The following is an 18,806-nucleotide window of genomic DNA, read 5'->3' on the forward strand; positions in this document are numbered from 1 at the left end:
TGGATACTTCTACATTCGTGATCGGTGAAATCTCTCAGCTTCCCATTCTTAACAGCTATGCCACAACCCAGCTAAGATCCCAAACATAGTCTTACGTAATATTATTCTTGTTTGTTTTTACTGCAAAGCGATTACTCATCAACTTGCTAACCTGTGGCCTCACACTAGTCAGATCGAGGGGTGAGGGCATTAAAAATAGGTTGGACTTGGTGAAAGTGTAGCAGGCACAGAATAAACCCCAGCTCGGCACCAAAAAACAAAAACACTCCAGATGACGCAGGCGATTGAAGTTAATCCTCTTAGATCAGAATCAGCAGTACTCTCTGTGTTAAAAAGCATTAAGAGGAGGCCTGGACCCAAAGTCTCCTGTGGGGAAGTTGGAGCAGCTCAGCAATATTGCCAGAAAAAGGACTTAACCCATGTCTAATTCTAGATCTGATGAAGTCTCGTGGTAAAATGCTGGTATTAAGCTTTCACCACAAAAAAGTATTTTTGTAACCGATTACAAACTTTAATCTGGGGATTAACTTTTGGAATAAAATATGTTTGGAGGCGGTAATGACTGACTTCCAAACTAATGGGCAACAAATTAATCCTGGGAACTAAACACATGCAAAAAGGTGACAAGCACGGAGACAAGGAGTGTCAGGAGGTCAGAGAGGGAGTTACACAGAGCCGCAAGCACACTGGCAATGTTACAGCTGGCCTCTGAAATTAGTACATTTAAGCGACCAGATATGACAGGTCATTAGATTCCTCTGAAGAATCACTTACAGAGCTGAGACTTTGACCATATGCAGTGTGATTCATTTACAAAGCCCAGACACAGACTCGCATTAGTGGATTTGTGGTTTTTCTCTAATGTAATCCAAATCTAAGTGGCACTATAACTAATGCAAAACATCAACGACTGTACAAAAGTGCATCCTTCAAAAATCCCCCCTAACGGAGCGCATAAAAGCCAAAATCAGGATCTTTGGTTGGTCACAAAAAAGCTCCGTACTGGATGAAGATCAAGCCCATTTATGCAACGTATTGACCTCATTATATCATTTTCAAAACAATCCCGACAGCTGTGCACGAGGGCTCTTTGAAACCAACATGCTCACTGAGTAAAAATGTTATGATATAACTATATTTAAAAAGAACTGCGCGGACAACGTGGCTTCTTCTAGTGATGAGATATGAATCTCTTTACTAACTGACGTGCAGTAGTGCAACATGAACAGGTTAAAAAACATAAACGTCCCCCCCAAAAAAAGTGTGTCCACTAGAGGGCGAGTGTTGACGTTTTCCCTCTGCACCAGTCGGGACTAAATTGACATAAATCCATCCACATCCATATTCCCACTGTTGGATGACTTCTCCATCTGTTGTTCCATGTCCTGTCCTCACCTGTGCATCCTCATAACATGAATGCCATATTTTCATGAGGTGAAACAGGCGTCCAGGTTGTGACAGGTTTACAGCACCCCGAGACTGCCTTTTGAGCTTCAGCCCCTCACCCCAGCCTCCTCCTCCTCCTCCTCTTTGAGCTGAAAATTGCAAATGGATGAAGCCACAACTTGCAATCACACTACCAGAGATTCATCACTCCTTTCCCCTACTTTTAATCACACCCTCACCGACTTCCCCATCATTTTTTGCACACACGCGCCTATAAAAGTGATAATTAAGCCTAAAATGAATTTATATCCCCATTAGGATTACAAATGAGGTGTCAGGTTGCCATTAAGGAACATTATGTCACTAAGAATCTGTATAAAAATAAAGAAAATAATAAAACTGTGACAAAAACAGTTGCAGTTGGAATCTGGAGTACACTGACGACCACCCCTGAAATGATGTTTTCGAATCTTCTTGTCACCTGTAGCCTGCTTTCTCACCTAATCTCAGTCTCCAGGGACAGACCGCCATCCAGCTCTGGTGTTTCAGCCCAGCTGTCTCTGGGGATTGTTCATTAATATGCCTTGTTTGCAGTCATGTCTTCACCGGGAAAACAATTCTGTTGGCCCATGTGGCTGCTCTGATGCTAATTAACACTGCGAATATTCATCACATTTAATACGAACACATGGTCCTTTCACAACAGGGCATTATGAATATTTTATCTTCATCCTTCTCTGTTATCCACCGATTGCTCAGAGAGCACCTTGGCAGAGGTGAGATGACGTCAACGCTGAAACAAACTTTTACAGCCTGAGCTGAGAAATCCTCAGCACCAAATTCAGGCTCCGCTTTTTGGAATGGCGTCATCTTAAAGTACACTTTAGATGATTTAAGTGGCCAATCGTTCATCCCGGTCGTCGCCTCTATCTTCATTTCTGCCTCTCTCCATTTTCGCCCTCATGCACTAATCTATTCTAGACAACAGCCAGTGATTCTTGCTTGTAGCTCTTTGCAAGAGAGAAGTTGGACAGCAGAGCAAGAGTCGGCAAAAGTAATTAAATGCTGTCCCATGAGCCATCAAGTCCAGGTAATGAAGAGCCGGCCACTGACGCGTCTACCACGCTCCCATCTCCTCGTCCTCCTTCTCCTTTCTTCTAGTCGGCTTCTCCATCATTGGCAACGCCTCAGCCGGAACAAATTACCTTCCCCTTCTCAACGACCAATCGACTGTCACCGCCGTTCCATTTGCCTGGGAGATGCTAATGACATCATTTACCAGCTGCCAGTCAACTGCTCACCCGCCACTCACGCCTGTGTGGTAAAAACTGGAGATTGTCCTGGTAAGACTTTGGTGGGCAAAGTAACAACGCAGTAATCACAGAATAACGACTTCGCTGATAACTCAGTGAAAGCAATCAAAAAGTCGATCTCACACGGTGCCAATGGGGCCGTAAATGAAGAAGACTAACCATGCACGCTTGCTCGCATACAAAAGGAATCTACGCCAGCACGTGTTTGTGCAATAATTATCTGCGCATACAACTTCATTCCCGTCAGATTTGGGTTTTTTAAGTGACTAGCAGGAAAAAAATTAATAAAGGTGATCATTCATTACATTTCTCCTCCCTGCAACGATGTCCCACATTCAGTAAACATCTTCTTGAGAGCTGACCATGATGTCATTGAAAGTAAAACAATGCCACAGAGATGGACATTAAAAGATCCCCGTTTCTTATCACACTGCCTGGAGAGGGGAGGTGGGTACGGTTTGTATTAAATTTAAAAGCTGATAAAAAGGCAGAGTTTAAAAAAAAGAAAAAATATCAATCTTTATGAGGCTGAAGATTTATAGGTAGGATACGACTTACATCAAAGCTGTAAAACATCCTGGAAAAAAACATCAGTATCGATGATGCAAGCTGCCTAGTTTATTAAATCCATATTAAGACGAGCTTCCTTTGTGAATACAGACATTGTTTCACTCTGGTTTCTGTTTCCGAAATCATAGTGACAGTAATCTTTGCCAACAATGCCAAATGTGCGGTTTCTTGCTCTAACTCGGCCCTGCAGCCTGTGTGAGAAGACGTTTGGGGAGGCACGACAAAACACAGATCTCTGTCTGACAGGAGTCAGACAGCACAAACACATTGGCATAGTGTTGTGCTTTAACTGCTTCGCACTGGTCTGGAGCACTGAAAGCTTGATCTGAAACAACAACTGCGTGCTAGCTGCTGTCAGTGGCATACATGTGTTGGTTACAGAGGGGACAACTGAAAGGAACTTGAGAGGATATATCTTTAAATATCAGTAATAATTATCATAACCGGGATAGTAATGTTCCCTTTGTGCAAAAGTCTCAAGTCACCCCTCATTTCTTTAAGTATGGAGGAGGTGATGAGAGAGTCTACAGCCATCTGTAAAACACGGTGGAGGCACCGTCATGGTTTGGGGCTGCATTTTAGCCAGTGGTGTTGAAGATCTTTCATCAAAATTGATGAAATTATGAACGCAGAAAAGTACCATCGGATTTTCCACCATGCAATACCACCTGGAAAGCCTTTGAATGGCAATGGGTTAATTTTTCAGCATGGCCCCTGACACCCTGTCAGTGCAGTAAAAGCATACCTGCATAGAAAACTCACGATGGAACTATCAGTCATGGATCATGGAGCTGAACATTACTGAAGCTGTATGAGATCATCATGATGGCAGCCAACATCCAAAGAAGAGCTCTAATTGTCCTTTAAGAAGCCTAGAGAGCTAATCACGCAGACTAGTTGAAGAAATTGTAACACAGCTTCCAGAAAAGACTTTGTGTTAAAGAAGGTGGGCGCACCAAATACCGACTTTCAAGCTTGTTAGAATAGTACAAACTGTTTCTTGACTCGTACACTGTATTTCCATGTATGTCTGGACACATTTCAATAAATTGCTGCAGCCATTTGCCATTTTCCTGGCAATATCTAAAGAAATAAGGGGTGGCAGAAGGCTTTTAGACAGTACTGTATATAAGGAAAATATTAAGAAAATCACTGGAGTTACCTTAAACAAACTGCTTGGCCACACAGAACAACGAGGCAGTCACAGCACCACTTCAGCCTTTGGTTTTTCTTAGACTCTACTGACAAACTTTGTCGCGGCTCTATGTTAACTCTGCTGAGAGGATAAGGCACTAGTCTCATCCATTAAAATTTCAATCGTGTACCAAACCCCCCTACAGCTGACATGCAAGGAGTCATGATATCTGGGTATTTGAAATAAAATAGAGTGGTAAGGAGTAAATGCAACTTTAAAAGCGCAGGGAAAAGCAGCTCCATTCTCTTTCAGTGAATGCCTCGGGGACCTATTTGACAGCATTACTGCACCACAGAGAAGCACACATACTGTACTGTAGGCAAAACACTTCTACACACTCCCAATGTGCACATTTAAAGTGCACATACGCTGCTGTATTCCTCCTCTCCCAAGCATTACTCAGTAGGAGCAAGCACCACTAGCGCACACAACAATTAGTTGAGTAATTAATGGAAATTCCTAATATTTCCACGTACCCGCAAACCACATCTGAAGACCTTCCTTGCATCGGTTCTAGTCTTCCTTCCACATGAGTGATGCTGGGTCGACACCGGCTGTTGCTGTTGGCTGCTGTTGTTGCCATATTTAGAGGGCTAGCAATGCATGCTGAGACAAACTGTCAGAGGAGCTCTTTTTCAACAACCAGCTCTGTGTGAGGCGCAGCACAGCCCATATGGATGACCGCAGAAGAGAGTCGCTTGGGAAATCGCCACTTACTGCAAGTCTATCAAGAAATGCTGATGAAAGCCGAGTGCTGACCTTGGCTTGTGTACAGCGTTGCATTAATGAGTGTATTATTATGACAAAGTTGTTTCTGGAAATATGAACATTCTGAATTAATTGTCCCACAGGCGTGAGTAAATTGGTGGTGATTAACAATCTCATCAAGGACATAAAATCAGGTATTATTTAATTATATGAGGTAATGCATAAGGGGGGGGGGGGGGGGGGGGGCCTAAGAGCACTCGTTCATGCATGAATGCTGGGTAGACTGAAGTTGTCTGGAAAACTAAATCACACAGCTTCCCCATAAATAATGCAACTAGCTCCTACTTAGGCCAGTTACAGGGCTTTTACACTAAAAGTGCAAGTTTGGCACTGTACAGAAAAACATATGGAAGACGCTGTAGAAGCCATGCAACAGCAGTGATTTTCTACGCACAGTGGGATCCAGACATTGTCAGGACGTTAAGTTTATTGCGCTTCACTTAATTTAGAACGGAGGTGGAAAAATTGATTTGTGCAAAACAGGCTTCATGCCATTACGTATGCAACCACTGTCTCCTGATGCGGCTTGAATAGAAATTCTCACCTGCTGCAGAAAATATCAAATAGAAGGAGGAGAGCAGAGAGCCAAAAAAAAAAAAAAAAGAAGAACAATATGAATCCTTGTGCACATGATTTGCTCTTGCATATTTAGTCCAAAGTGGTAATTGCAATCATACATCTTGTCTTTTTGTTGTCGGCAGAGGAAAAGGAGGTATTGAAAAAGCACCAGACAGAGAGAGATTCTGGGTTTGTCTCCTTTCCCCGCACACGGGTATCAATCCACAGACAGAGGAGGTGCTTTAAATTAATCACTGATTCAAGCTGAGTTAGATCAAAACTGGATAATTATACAATATTAATTACAGGGCCTTCAGCACATATGCACAATAAGTCTCACCCACACACAACCAAAACCTTTGTAGAGACTTTTCTTGCAAGAAGACTTTATATACTGCTGACTGCTGGGCACACACACACAGAGACACACACGCACATAAATAAATGAAGAGATAGATAAATAACCGCATCAAAAGACAAGAAAACTTGAGTTTACTCATCTCTTCCCCTGCTGATTTTCAGTGTGTTGTTGTTGTGAAGATGAGACAAGACTATCTCTTTCCTGACACAAAGCAACAAAAACAACAACAACAAAAAAATGTTAGCTCTTCATCTCTGCCTGTGCAGCTTAGATGGTTTGATGCTAATGACTGATGATCTCTCTGGTCTGATTAGTGAGCTTAGCTTTGGTGTTCTCAGTGTGAGTGGGCCAACGTTGCCTGACATCAGAGATACCCCCTTAGGAACACACACAGTCATGAAAAACTAATGTACTCATAAAAAAAAGAACGAAATCCCAGCGCAGAAACACAGCTAAGCATCCACGCCGTCCTCCTGCTACAAACTCAAACCATGTGGACAACAAAAGCACACACACACACACACCAAGCTAACGCAACCTCACGTGCTCTGTAGAAAGACTCAGACACAAATACGCCACTTTGCTGCGGTGCATTTACAAACACACATGTGTGCGCTCGCTTTCACGTGCACCCAAAAAAGAAAAACAATAAAGAAAACCTTGTTAAGGGAGTGGGAGGTGAAGCAGCCAGGCAGAAAGATATAAATAGCCTGTCTGAATTCAACAATAGAGGTGGTGGTGGTGGTGGTGTAGGGGGAGAAAGGGGAGGGGTCAAGAGACACGACTAAGGAGGAGGAGGAGAGAGAAAGACAAAAAGAAATCGAGGGAAGGAAAGAGGAACATAAACATCTGCAGAGTTGCTGAGGTACGTAAAGCCAGTGTGCTATAACAAAATGAGGAGGGGTCTCGCTGTGGGAGAGGAGAGGAGTGGGGGAGGTGCCCTTTCGCCATCAGACGTATCATTTCCATACAAAGCTGGACAGCAGCGGTCACAGTTGTTGGCATATTGATGGTGGCGTGTGCGAGCACTTTTCACCAACTGTCCCGAGCCGCTTTCTGGAATCCAAACATGGCACTCGCCCAAAGCCTTCGTCACCTGCACTCACAATTATTACTGTCACATCACTTCTGACTGGACGCACCGGCACCCACTCGATTAATCAAGTATGCATGCATCTATGGGAACCTTCTGGCAAAGTGAAAGAAGTGTCTGCTTGCTAAAGAGCACAGTCAGAAATCATTTGCATTGATTTGCATTAAGCGGCCTTAGCTGATCTGCACCATTAAATAAAGCTGAAATAGTAGCTAAAAACCACATTTCTATGTTCTAAAAAAGCGAGCGATTTATCAGGGTTGGGCTGATGAGAGGCTCTCTGAACTGCAGTTACAGTACCAAGGGCTTTTGGGGATTGCTATGTGAATAATCCCACTTGGGATAGTCACTCTTCAACATGGCTGAACAAAGCAGATTATCTACTCTCCTCTATATCACCACAGGCAGGAACAGAAATGTCAAACACCAATAAAAAAAAAAGAAAAAGAAGCTGAAGTGCTACCTTCACCACGCTCGAGGTCTCTTGTTCAGCTTACTGATCACCGATAACCAGACACATGGATTTTGTGATAGAGCTTGGCTTGTCACTTGGAGAATACAATCATTAACAGGGCTGAAACTGCAAATAAACATTTCCAGTATTGATTTAAAGTAAGACATGCAATGCTTTCGTTCTGAGAATTGATGACTTCAGAATGAAGCTCGATCCAGGACGCAGCTGGCATAAATCCTGGCCCTGGCAAGAAATACTCTGGTAAATCTAGAGTGGCTCAGTATTGCATGTTTATTTTAATTGCTCAAAAAAATATGACAGAAAATTGAAATGTAAACATATAAACAAGCATGATTTAAGGAGAATCCCACACTGACTGAGCGTATTTTCAAAAATATAGATGGACTTTTAATTGACTGTTTCATGCTGTGTGGGAGACATTTTTTTTTGAAGTGCTTAGAAATGTGTATTGGTTGTGGTAAAACCCTTTTACTTTAATCAGTCATTACCAAACTGGGCCACAGACTAAGTCATGACCCTTGATTGTTCGAGACAAATTTCAAATACATGCCTCAAAATTCAGATTGATATCTCAGCGTGTTTACTAGTTACAGGAAACTGTTGTAGAAGACAGAGATTTTTCTTAATTAAACGAACAAACCGACTGGGAAAAGGTACAGTTCCCTGAAAGGGTCATGTCAGAAACGTGTGTAAAATCAAACATGCTGATCTATCCATTGTGGCAAAAACTTGTGAATAAAGAAGCAGCTGAAAGATGTCAATATTACTGATTTTATTTCTCTAGCGCCAAATCACAACAACAGTTAACTCAAGGCACTGTAAGGTAAAAACTTGACAATAATGCAGAGAAACCCCAAACAATCAGATGATTCCCTATGAGCAAGCACTTGGTGAGAGTGGGAAGGAAAAACTCCCTTTTAACAGGAAGAAACCTCCAGCACAACTAGCCCATGGGAGGGGCAGCAATCTACAGGAACCAATTGGGAGTTAGGGGAGGGTAGTTGGGATAACATGTCAAAGTTTGATGATTTGCTGCAGAAAGGAAGAGGGAGAACTACATCCTACATATAGCATTGGTGTACATTAGCACCAAAAAAGGGCAACAAATCCTAACATTTAAGAGACTTCAAAAAGCGTGGAGGACTTTAACAAACTATCTAAAGTATCTAGTTCTCGATTTAACTTCAGTTAGTCAGCGTATTAATTTCACTGATTAATCATTTCAGCTTTAACCTCAGCAGCGTATAGTTCACCCGACAGCTAAGATGCTATCCATCATCACAATAACAGGGTGAGCAGCACAACATGTGACGGCAATTCTCTCTGCATTGTGTCCCAAACAAATACAATCAGGTACTGGCAGTACTGCACAGACGCCTGCTCTACAGTCTGGGGCTGACCTCGCTCTAATCCTGTGTCAAACCCCTCTGGCTAAAACACTGGTTGAAGCTCATCCAAGGCTGAGAGAGACAGTGTGGAGTAGAGGAGAGCAGTAGTAGTGGCATTGAATTCCTCTGGTGACAAACAGTGGGTGTTGGTAATGTGGAGTAATCCCATTCACAACAACAAAACCCAACCCCCAACACACACACACACTCACTCGCACAGGAATACAGATGATGCCTGGAGTCTAATGGGGGGGTAGGTGAACAGGGAAATGTGCGCATGCAGTGTAAGTAGCTGTGGGTGTGAGCTTATAAGACAGATTATATTTGTGTGACTGAGTCTGTGTCTGTTAATGAAAAGGATGCGATCTGGGTCCCGGTCTAACCTGTTTACGCCTCGCCGAGTCTACATGACCCCATCTGTCCCTCCCCTTTTCTCTGCCGCTCTGCCCCGTCCCATCTTCTCCATCTATGCCTGCCTTTTCTACTCCTTTCCTCAATCTCTCCATCCTCCGCCTCCTCCTCCGCATCCAGGCAACAACACAAACAGTCCCTCTTCCTCCCTTACTACCACCTCCCCTCGCCCCATCCGTGCAGGCTAATTGCAAACCAGCCTCTCTTTCTCATTCTCATTTCCATTCTTAGTACTTACATGTCACCTCCATGGTTCCAAGCGTGGTGTGATACTCTCCACAGTGGCTGACGAATCCTCGTGCTTTTGCCAGGAAACGGGAGTTTTTAGAGCTCAGCGAGAGAGGGATGGACGGAAGGACGGACGGAGGGAGCAGATGGCTCCTCAGAAGAGCAGTCAAGCTGACTGTGGACAGTTAGCTTTAGCGTTAGCCACAATAAGGGGAGACTTGTCTGTCAACACAGCTTGTGTACCACCTCCGGTTTGCCTTTTCGAATCTGTTTATCCTACTAAATCAGCTTTCCTGCTTCACTCGCTGTTTCAGCATGTTCTCTTTAATTTTAAAATAAAAAACCCTGCCTTCTTCCTCTTCATAAAACTTTACCCATCTCAATTCTACTATATTTTTGCATGCCTCTGTATTTGCCTTCCTCCCTCCCTCTGTGACTCTAAGAGCATCAGCCAGGGTGCTCTGCTTCACTTAGGTTGATCTCGGGGCTTATGCCCTGATTGGACACACGCCACGATCAGAGACACCAATCGTGGTGCAGCAAGTGGATCACATGATAAGTGTGTGTGTGTGTGTGTGTCTGAGAGCAGTTTGGACGAAGAGGGAGGGAGGAAAGGATAAGAGATGGGGAGAAGGAGGAGGAGGGGTTTTGTGAGTGGCTGCAAGCCGCTACATCACTGAGGGATTTTTTTTCCCAAGAGCCTGAGCAGAGAGAGAGATGAAGGTGTTTTTTCCCCCCACTCCTGTGGAGAAGAGGAGGAAGAGGAGTGGCGCACAGCACAGACGTTTGGATGAAGGCACGACAGGCAGCTGTACAAGACAGTCTCTGATAGATGCTGTCGCACACACAAACGCAAGCGTGCACGCATGCACGCATGCAGCACAGTGGCTCCATCTTACCGACACAGAGCCAGAGTAGTGCAGCACAGCAGAGGTAATTGAACAGCGGTTGCTATGGAAACAGGGGAAACGGTTGCTGACGGTCGGCGCTGTGCCCTGGGAGCATCAGACCTGCCTCTATTAAACATACATACATCATGTACTCACAGCACACACGCCTTTATGCTCTCATGTTTTGTCTTTTTTTTTTTTTGAACATTCAAAAAACCAATAAGGCAGAATGTACAGCTGTTCTGCAGTGGTGCTGTGTGCACGGGCTTAACCGCCATAGTGTTTTAAGCTTCTTTTAAGCCTTGTGCCTTTGTCTTAAATGAGCTTAAATTCACAGTGTGTGTGTGTGTGTGTGTGTGTGTGTGTACTGGGCAGATGCTCCATCGAGCGTGAAGATGCAGCCACTGAAAGAGCCATCGAGATTTACTCACACACTTCACATCCAAACGTAGACAAAAACCTGACCAAGGATTTTTTTTTCCCAACAAGTATTCAGCACTTCAGAAAGCTGACTGCCTGGCAAATGTAGAACCTACAGGAACATCTAGCCATATGGGAACCTTATCTAAAGTGGACACCCTCAGAATTACACTTGACACATGGAATTATCCACCCACGCATCCATGCGTCCTCTCCAAAGAGGATATACCCTCCTATATACTGTGTGCACATTTGGAGCCGGGGCACACGTCTACACACTATAGGTACGGGCTGGTCCTTTTATAGCACAGCAAATATCTTGCTTGTTCAAGAGAGTGTACCTGGGCTTGAATGTCTGCTATTTACTTATTTATTTGTGAAAATCCTTCCTTCATAGGCGATAAAGACAAACGGCAACAAAGACTGATAATCTGCATCCATATACTCCACATCACTCGGCAGAGCTGCATGTGAGAAAGCAAATGTCTGACTCATTCACACGGCATTAAATGGTCTTTACGCCGTGAGCTGCCTCGTACACAAAGTTCATGCAATGCCTCATTACGTCCATGAGAAAATAGCGCAGGTAGCCAGTGGCCATTATGTTTCCTGCCTCCTGCACTCTCTGCAAGAAAGCAGCTGAATTAAAGCAGGACATATCTAGAAAATGAGTCTCTGGCCTTCTCCAAACTATACATTTTCTTGTTCCTTTACTCTTCATTTAAAGAAATTCTCCTACTCTTACTCCCTAAAAACACAGGCAATAGTAAAAACAAGACATTTTCCAAATGCTAATACCATGCCTCTTTGTAATTGGCTGAATTACTGCAGTAGATCTCTTGGTGTTAATGATCAGCGGGCTTATGTACTGAGACGTTTGTCAGCGAGATACGTTTAAAACATTCAAAAGGCTTTTTATGACTTTAAATGTTAATTTTTTGTGATTTGTATTTTTCTTTATTGCCTTATATATATTGGATAAACTGCTTCCACTAAATTGTTTAGTTCTTGTTCAAAGTAGTATCACATTCTGATTTTAAACTGAGCATGTTGAGACTTTGCATTTAAAAGGATCTGAGCTTTCCCAGTGTGAATTTTCCTATTCTCTATACTTTTGCTTCAGCTACAGATAAAAACAAAAAACTAGATTGTTGTTTACCAAATTAGGTAGAAATGACAACTTTTAAATATCATCAGGTGGGGTAGATGTCTCAAGGCTTCCTTTTAAGGTCATAGGGGAAATAAGCAGAGGATGCCAGCACTGACCTCCACACGCCCCATTTAGCTGATACACCGTCCTTGAGACCAAATGGTTTTACTATCAACAGCTACTGCTGAATTTCAAAGTCAAGCGCAATGAAAGACGAGGCTGGGGAGGTAAGCATCTTCTGTCTCTGTCAGTTGAAACTGATTCTAGCTTCAAGTGAACGATGTGAAGGGAAGGGGACTGGGTAACAGGATCACTAGCCAGTTGAGGTGTTGCAATAAGTGTCAATTAGAAGATTATTCCATCACTCTGTGTCTATTATTAAATAAAGCCCAAGTTTCAGTCTATTAGACAATCAGGTGACATAACAAACCTCTTGTGTAACACTGAAAATCACTCATTTTCCATTTGGTTGTGAATGGAAAACAACAGCAGAACAATCACGCTGTCAAATTAACTGGAGATAAAAACACAGCTGCTGGTGAGCACATCAATCGACAGTAGGTGGCTTTGACATTTGCTCGAATGCTAAAAAGGAGACAACAAGGTTTTTATTGTTTCGGTCTCAACACGGTGTCTTCCTAAAGCCTCTTGCAGTGGATCAAAACAAGTCTGGAAACAACACCAATACATTTTCCATATCACTTCTCATTTCTTCTGTGAAAGTTGAGCGTGAGATTTTTCCATCTGAACACCGAGTTACATTTGCGCTGACACTGAGACCGGCTTATGAAACTCCCACTGCCGTCTTCCATCATTTGACTCTGCGACGAAACACCTGAAGATGATGCAATTATTCATGCACACCAACTCCATTCAAATTCAACCAAAAACAAACTTTGAAGATATATTTCGGGGCCGCTTGAGGTCTGAGTTGACAGTTAGAGTGTCACCATTATGCAGCACAGTGTGTGTCTGCTTACGGTAGAGTGAACCACACAGCATCTACCCTCGGAGCTGAAATAAGGGCTGGTTTCTTCAGTGGTAAAGCTTGTACCGGTTTGGCATTTGACATTGTAACGTAATCGTAACTTCTTTGATAAATTAGAGAAAAGACACAGAGCATCTGCTGTCTGCTACAACTGATGCCCAATTGACTTCACAACATACAATATCTGTCATAAACACCTCATTACGAACACCGTCTGGCCATGCACCTACATAAATTTCCCGTGTGAGCCGATTCAACATTAGCCAGCTAACAGGAAGTATGTCATCTTCATCCAAACTCCACTGATCCCCAAATGAAGATGTAGGGGCTTTATATGGGCTCTCTCTGCCAACAGAGAAAGCTAATGTTTTATACCAGAACCAGAGCAGAACAATGCAGGAAAAATATTCCAACATGTGTACAAGCTTCCTTTCTAAATCTGCGGCATCTTGTTTGAGAGGAAATTTGCACTGTGAAATCACACCTTTCACATCCGTCACATCTTTCAGCCCTTTGTGTCTAAGTTTTATTTTACATATTACGAGAAATAAACGCATCTTAGCAACATTTACCGGCAGTGGGATGCACAGCCTCCTTGTGTTCTCAGTTTTGCACTGGCTACTATCATCAGCCCTCACTTCACAGGACCTCAGGGGGTCTAAAAGGATATATGGCATTAATAGTTCACTGATATACTCTGAAGCCAGACCACTCAAGGCCTTATAGATGAGGAGGAACTGAAATTGAATCCTAAATTTAATCAGAAGCCCGTGTAACGACATCAGACCTGGCGTGATATGAGAGCTATACGAGGTCTTAGTGAGCAGCCTTGCTGCAGAATATTGAACCGAGTGCAACTGGGTAAATGTTGGAATAATGAGTATCACAAGAGCATGGATAACCATACAACTGCAGCATTTAGGTTTGTCATTTTTAAGTGGTGCGCTAAGTTTTGTAAGATGCTCCTTACACCAGATTTCCTCTTATTTAAATGAAAAAATCCACTTCTTAATCCCAGTAGGAAAATACTGGCGAAAGGCAGTGCTACCCCTCGGCCTCCAAGTAGGCACACCTGTGGTATCAGTTTCAAAATCCTCCTGGAGAATTGCATTCACAAGGATTTCAGAAAACAAGGTCAATGACATTCAAACTCGTCTGAGATTTTTAGTAGAGGCATCTAGGGTATCAATTTGAAGCTCCTATGTCGCCTCTTTTTTGACTTATTGTATTCACAAACTTAGTCGACAATCCCCCATCTGCCTTTCTGTGCCTGAGGGGTAATAAACTAAAGAGGTCTCCATGCTTAATGAATAAATAGAGCTGTGCATGAACTTTGCCGTAATGATGAAATATACAAGCACACTTACTTGCTTTTTCCAGCTGTGACACATCTATGTGGAAAGCTCAGTACAAAACCAAAACCTAGGCCCAATAATATTCATGAATACTGTGATGTTTTGTCTTCATCTCAACCTCCCTGCTCCCTCAAAAGAAAGAAAGAAAAAGAACAGACACACACACACGCACGCAGCATACCTTGTTGAAATCTTCACTTGTGGCTCTCATCTCCTTCCAGGTCTTGTTGAGCAGCTGGATGCAGATACAGAAGAATTCTTCAAAAGCGCGATCGTGGGTGAAGAACATGGGGTGGAAGTCATGGCAGTTTTCACTGGCTGTGGGCACAAAAAATACAGATTCTTAAGTACAGAGGAGATAGCTCTAATCTGACTAAACCCAAATAATGCTGCATTTAACTAATAAAAACAAAGCTCAGAAACATGACATACATGACATTTTATATACAGTCTGTATGTGTGCTGAAATTATTTTTGTGCTGCTCTTCTGGGCAACCACTGTGACACCTTGCCTAAATTTTTGTGAATTCAGACAAAGTTTTACTGGTGCAACATGTCTGGTTTTATTTACCATGTTAGTTTCAAAACTGCATTTAGAAATGAAAAACTTCTATTGTCAACAATCTAGGACAGGGATGTCAAAGTCAGCTTACATCATGGGCCACATACAGACCACTTTGATCTTAAGTGTGCCAGACGAGCAGTGAAACTACATGATAAATCGAAAAAGTGCTGATAGTTCATTGCCCAGACTATCCTTGTAATGATAAAATATGAGCTTTTTATTAATTGACAGAAAAAGCCTTTTTAAAATCTCTGCTTGACCCTGCTAGCCGTTAGCCCCATTTCCACTCTTTATGCTAAGCTACGCTAACTAGAAGACGGCTCAGGCAACATCTTTGATATCCTGACATGATGCCTGGCAAACAGCTTGTTTTGTGCAAATACCACAAGAGCGAATCATCTTACATTAGTCTGGATATTTTGTTTGTAACTGTGACTTCTGGTACCACTGAACTCATCATTAGATTTATAAATATTTAAAAAAGTGTGATCTTGTTAGTTAACACGTAGCCTCAGGCACAACAAAATGCCAAAGGATTAGCCAGTTGGTGAGCAAAGGTGCATTTATTTTAACCCAAATGCTCCTTTCAATTAAGGACTGTGGCCTGAAGCTCGAGTCGAGACACCTGACAGAAGCACACTGGGACAGGCATCCCACACAAACAACCACAGCAAGTAAACACCACTTAACTAGAAACATTACAAATAAAATCATACACTAAGAGCTCCTGAAAGGTTCTGCTTTACACTGACAAATGTGTCTGATGATCACAGAGACACTTAAGTGTGAAAGCAGAATCATCAGGTTTGTGTATATTAAAGAGCCACCTTGAAAATAATGTAATTTCCACTAGCGACAGAATATTATGGAATATGACACACGGTTCATTAGAGAAAATCTAAGAAGCCTGATAGGGATTGTCTGCTTCAGCATTGCAGACGTGGCAGGAAGTTGACGTGTTTATAAGGTTATTTCATTAAGAAAAAAAAAAGAAAAACACTACAGAGAAACAGATGCAGTTTCCCAATGAAGCAAAACGGCGTGTTATTGAAAATTTCGCCACTCATCAACTTCAAACACAAAAATGCCCCTCAGAGGCAAACTGTGACCTGCAAACGGCTCCAAGTGGACTACGTCGAGACTTTCCATTTTCCAAAGCCAGAGGTGGTTTGTTTTTTTATTAGCGACCCACTGAAGCATTTCAATCCTCACCATTTGTGCGAGAGCATGTACGAAATAAGAACGAGAGGGAAGAGAGAAAGCCGAGGCTCTTGAGTGCCCAAACCGCATTAACCAAGAGCTACAATAACAAGGCTTGACATTCATTTGAACTAAATTCGTCTCCCTCTCGTCTTGCTGAGATGAGTGGCGGCCCTGAGCCAAAGGTTGGTTCATTTAAAGAGTTTCAGAATGGAGCAGCGGGAGCACTCGCCCACCACGAGCAGCCATGAAATTGGATGGAAGGGGTCAGGCTGCAATTGAAACTTCACAGTATAATGAGTGATGCCCTCAGCCCACGGGCACAGCGACCTGAGCCTTGATTTGAAGCGATAGATGCGAGATTAAGGGGAGGGCGAGAGGGGAATCCGGGGAAATGTGTTACCCGTGCCAGTAGTCAATCAGGAAGCTAATAGAGGTGAGCCAAAACAGATGCTGACTACCTGCTTAGTCTACAGTCTTTCTCTCGGGGACAGGAAAAAAAAAGAGAAAGGACAGATTACAAAAAACTCCCTCAATAATCAAGTACAGCCCCCCCCCCCCCCCCCCCCCCCCCCCCATTTTTTAAAAAAATCTGGCAGGTACAAGGTGTCGGGAAGGCTGAAGTTTGAAGTGACCTCTGAGCTAAATAGGTTATTTATTGATAGGACCAACAGAGCCGCAAGGTGCCAAGGTGAGGGGAATTACATGTCAAGGTTTATTCTGGAAATACAGACAGCGAGCTCTCTGGTGTGATGCTGCAGAGATTTGTCCATCTCTGGGTTTTGTAAAGCGTGCTGAGTCGAGGGTGGTTTTATTACCTCCAGAACCACCGTTGCTAAGGGGGGAAAGTAAAACATGGCACTGTGCGGATGGCTCCAAATGGTCCACAAACAGCGCCATTATCCAAATGCTTACAGAACGCGGATGGTTGAATACAAACACACTTAGCTTAGAGTAAGTGGGAAAAAGCAAAACACCAAAATGTGCACTTTAAGATGCCGTTTAATCGACATTAGGAACGAGCCTTAAATGGTTCTCATGCGACTGTAGCAGAGAAATGGCTGCGATGCTCAGTCTGTTCATTCAAATTGAAATACATCACGTTTACATATAGATGCTGTTTTCAGCTTTTTGATATTTGATTTTTTTTTTACTGCAGAGTGCTGTAGTTCATATGGAGGGAAATGCTGAACAATTTAGTACTTCCCTTTTTTCAGCTAGCTGAAATGCCACTGAATCATTCTCAGCACTGCACAAAGGCACTTAAAATTATCCACCTGAATGGAGCTGGAACTGTGTGAGTGCAAAGTCTTGTTGCCATGATTAGGTAACTAGAGCTTTAAGCCTTGCTAGCCTTAACAAACCTTTGTGTTTTTTTTCCCTAACCAGAGCGGCGGTTTAGCATTTTTCTGAGTGACACTATAAACACAATAATGAAATGAAAATAGAAGCGCAATAAAACTGTATTGCCCATTATTCTGACTTAAGGGGCTATGCAGCTGAAATTGATGTACAGTAGTATTTAGCTTCTTGTTACTGCTCGTCTCAAATCATGCACACGACCTCGATTTGAAGCTGAGAGACATCACGCTGTGTACATGAAAGGAGGAATCCATTAGAAAACTTCTTTCAGTGCACAGGCTGGCATTACTGACCTGACATTAAGGAGTACTGGTGAATGGAGCTACCTTTTAAAAATGTCCTTCTAAAAGGGGAGACCTGTAGAGTCACGCAATAAACTTTTAATTAAAATTTAGAATGGATGTTGAGAATACTCTAAGGTAATTTACTGAGAGACTTATTGTTTTTAGCTGTGATACGATCAGTTGTATCCATATAAAAATTAAATATACAGTAAAGATTGAAATTGTGATTTTATGTCATATAAGATCCACGTTTTAATCACATACAATACTGCCTTGCACTGAGTAGCTAAATCAACTAAGATGATAAAAAAAAAATAAAACTACTCTCAATAGCTGCAAGTGAAATCAGAGCCGGGAACCAACGCGAACAATTTAAGGAGGAGAGGACGGCTTATTTCAGTCTGACTTTTGACAGCAAACAGACTGGATCAAGCCTCCAGGTTTGAAAAGTGAAGCCAATGTCAAAATCTGCATTCATTCAAATGGCCAGAAGGGGGCGACTCTTCTGGTTGCAATCTAATTGATAGAGGTTTATAAGTAAACGATCCCATTTCTCACTTGAAGTACGGCTCCACTAAAACGTCATTTTAGCTAAGAAATCTCTCCAAACTGCAAACTTTTTTGTCTAAATCTGAGTTAGAAATAATTATTCATGCTTTTATTTCTTCTCGCTTAGATTATTGTAACAGTCTTTTTCTTTGTTTGAGCAAAAAGAATCTTCACCACCTCCAGTCAGTCAAGAGAGCACATCACACCAGTTTTACACTCATTACACTGGCTTCCAGTACATTTTAGAATTCATTTTAAAATCTTAGTACTGACTTTTAAAACTTTGAATCATGACGC

At 42.5% G+C, this 18,806-nt stretch overlaps 1 protein-coding gene across 5 annotated transcripts in view; it reads right to left on the bottom strand.

Moving 5' to 3' along the window:
* Positions 1-18,806, bottom strand: part of elmo1 (engulfment and cell motility 1 (ced-12 homolog, C. elegans)) — a 100,396-nt gene that overhangs the window by 12,248 nt on the left and 69,342 nt on the right. For all 5 annotated transcript variants that reach the window (XM_087834576.1, XM_087834578.1, XM_087834574.1 and 2 more), the window contains one exon: positions 14,731-14,867. In XM_087834576.1, coding sequence (XP_087690702.1) covers positions 14,731-14,867 — 137 coding nt within the window. The remainder of the gene's footprint in view (positions 1-14,730; positions 14,868-18,806) is intronic.

This window comes from Neolamprologus brichardi, chromosome 22 (genome assembly GCF_056152115.1).
Source record: "Neolamprologus brichardi isolate AB-2024 chromosome 22, ASM5615211v1, whole genome shotgun sequence".
NCBI lineage: Eukaryota > Metazoa > Chordata > Actinopteri > Cichliformes > Cichlidae > Neolamprologus > Neolamprologus brichardi.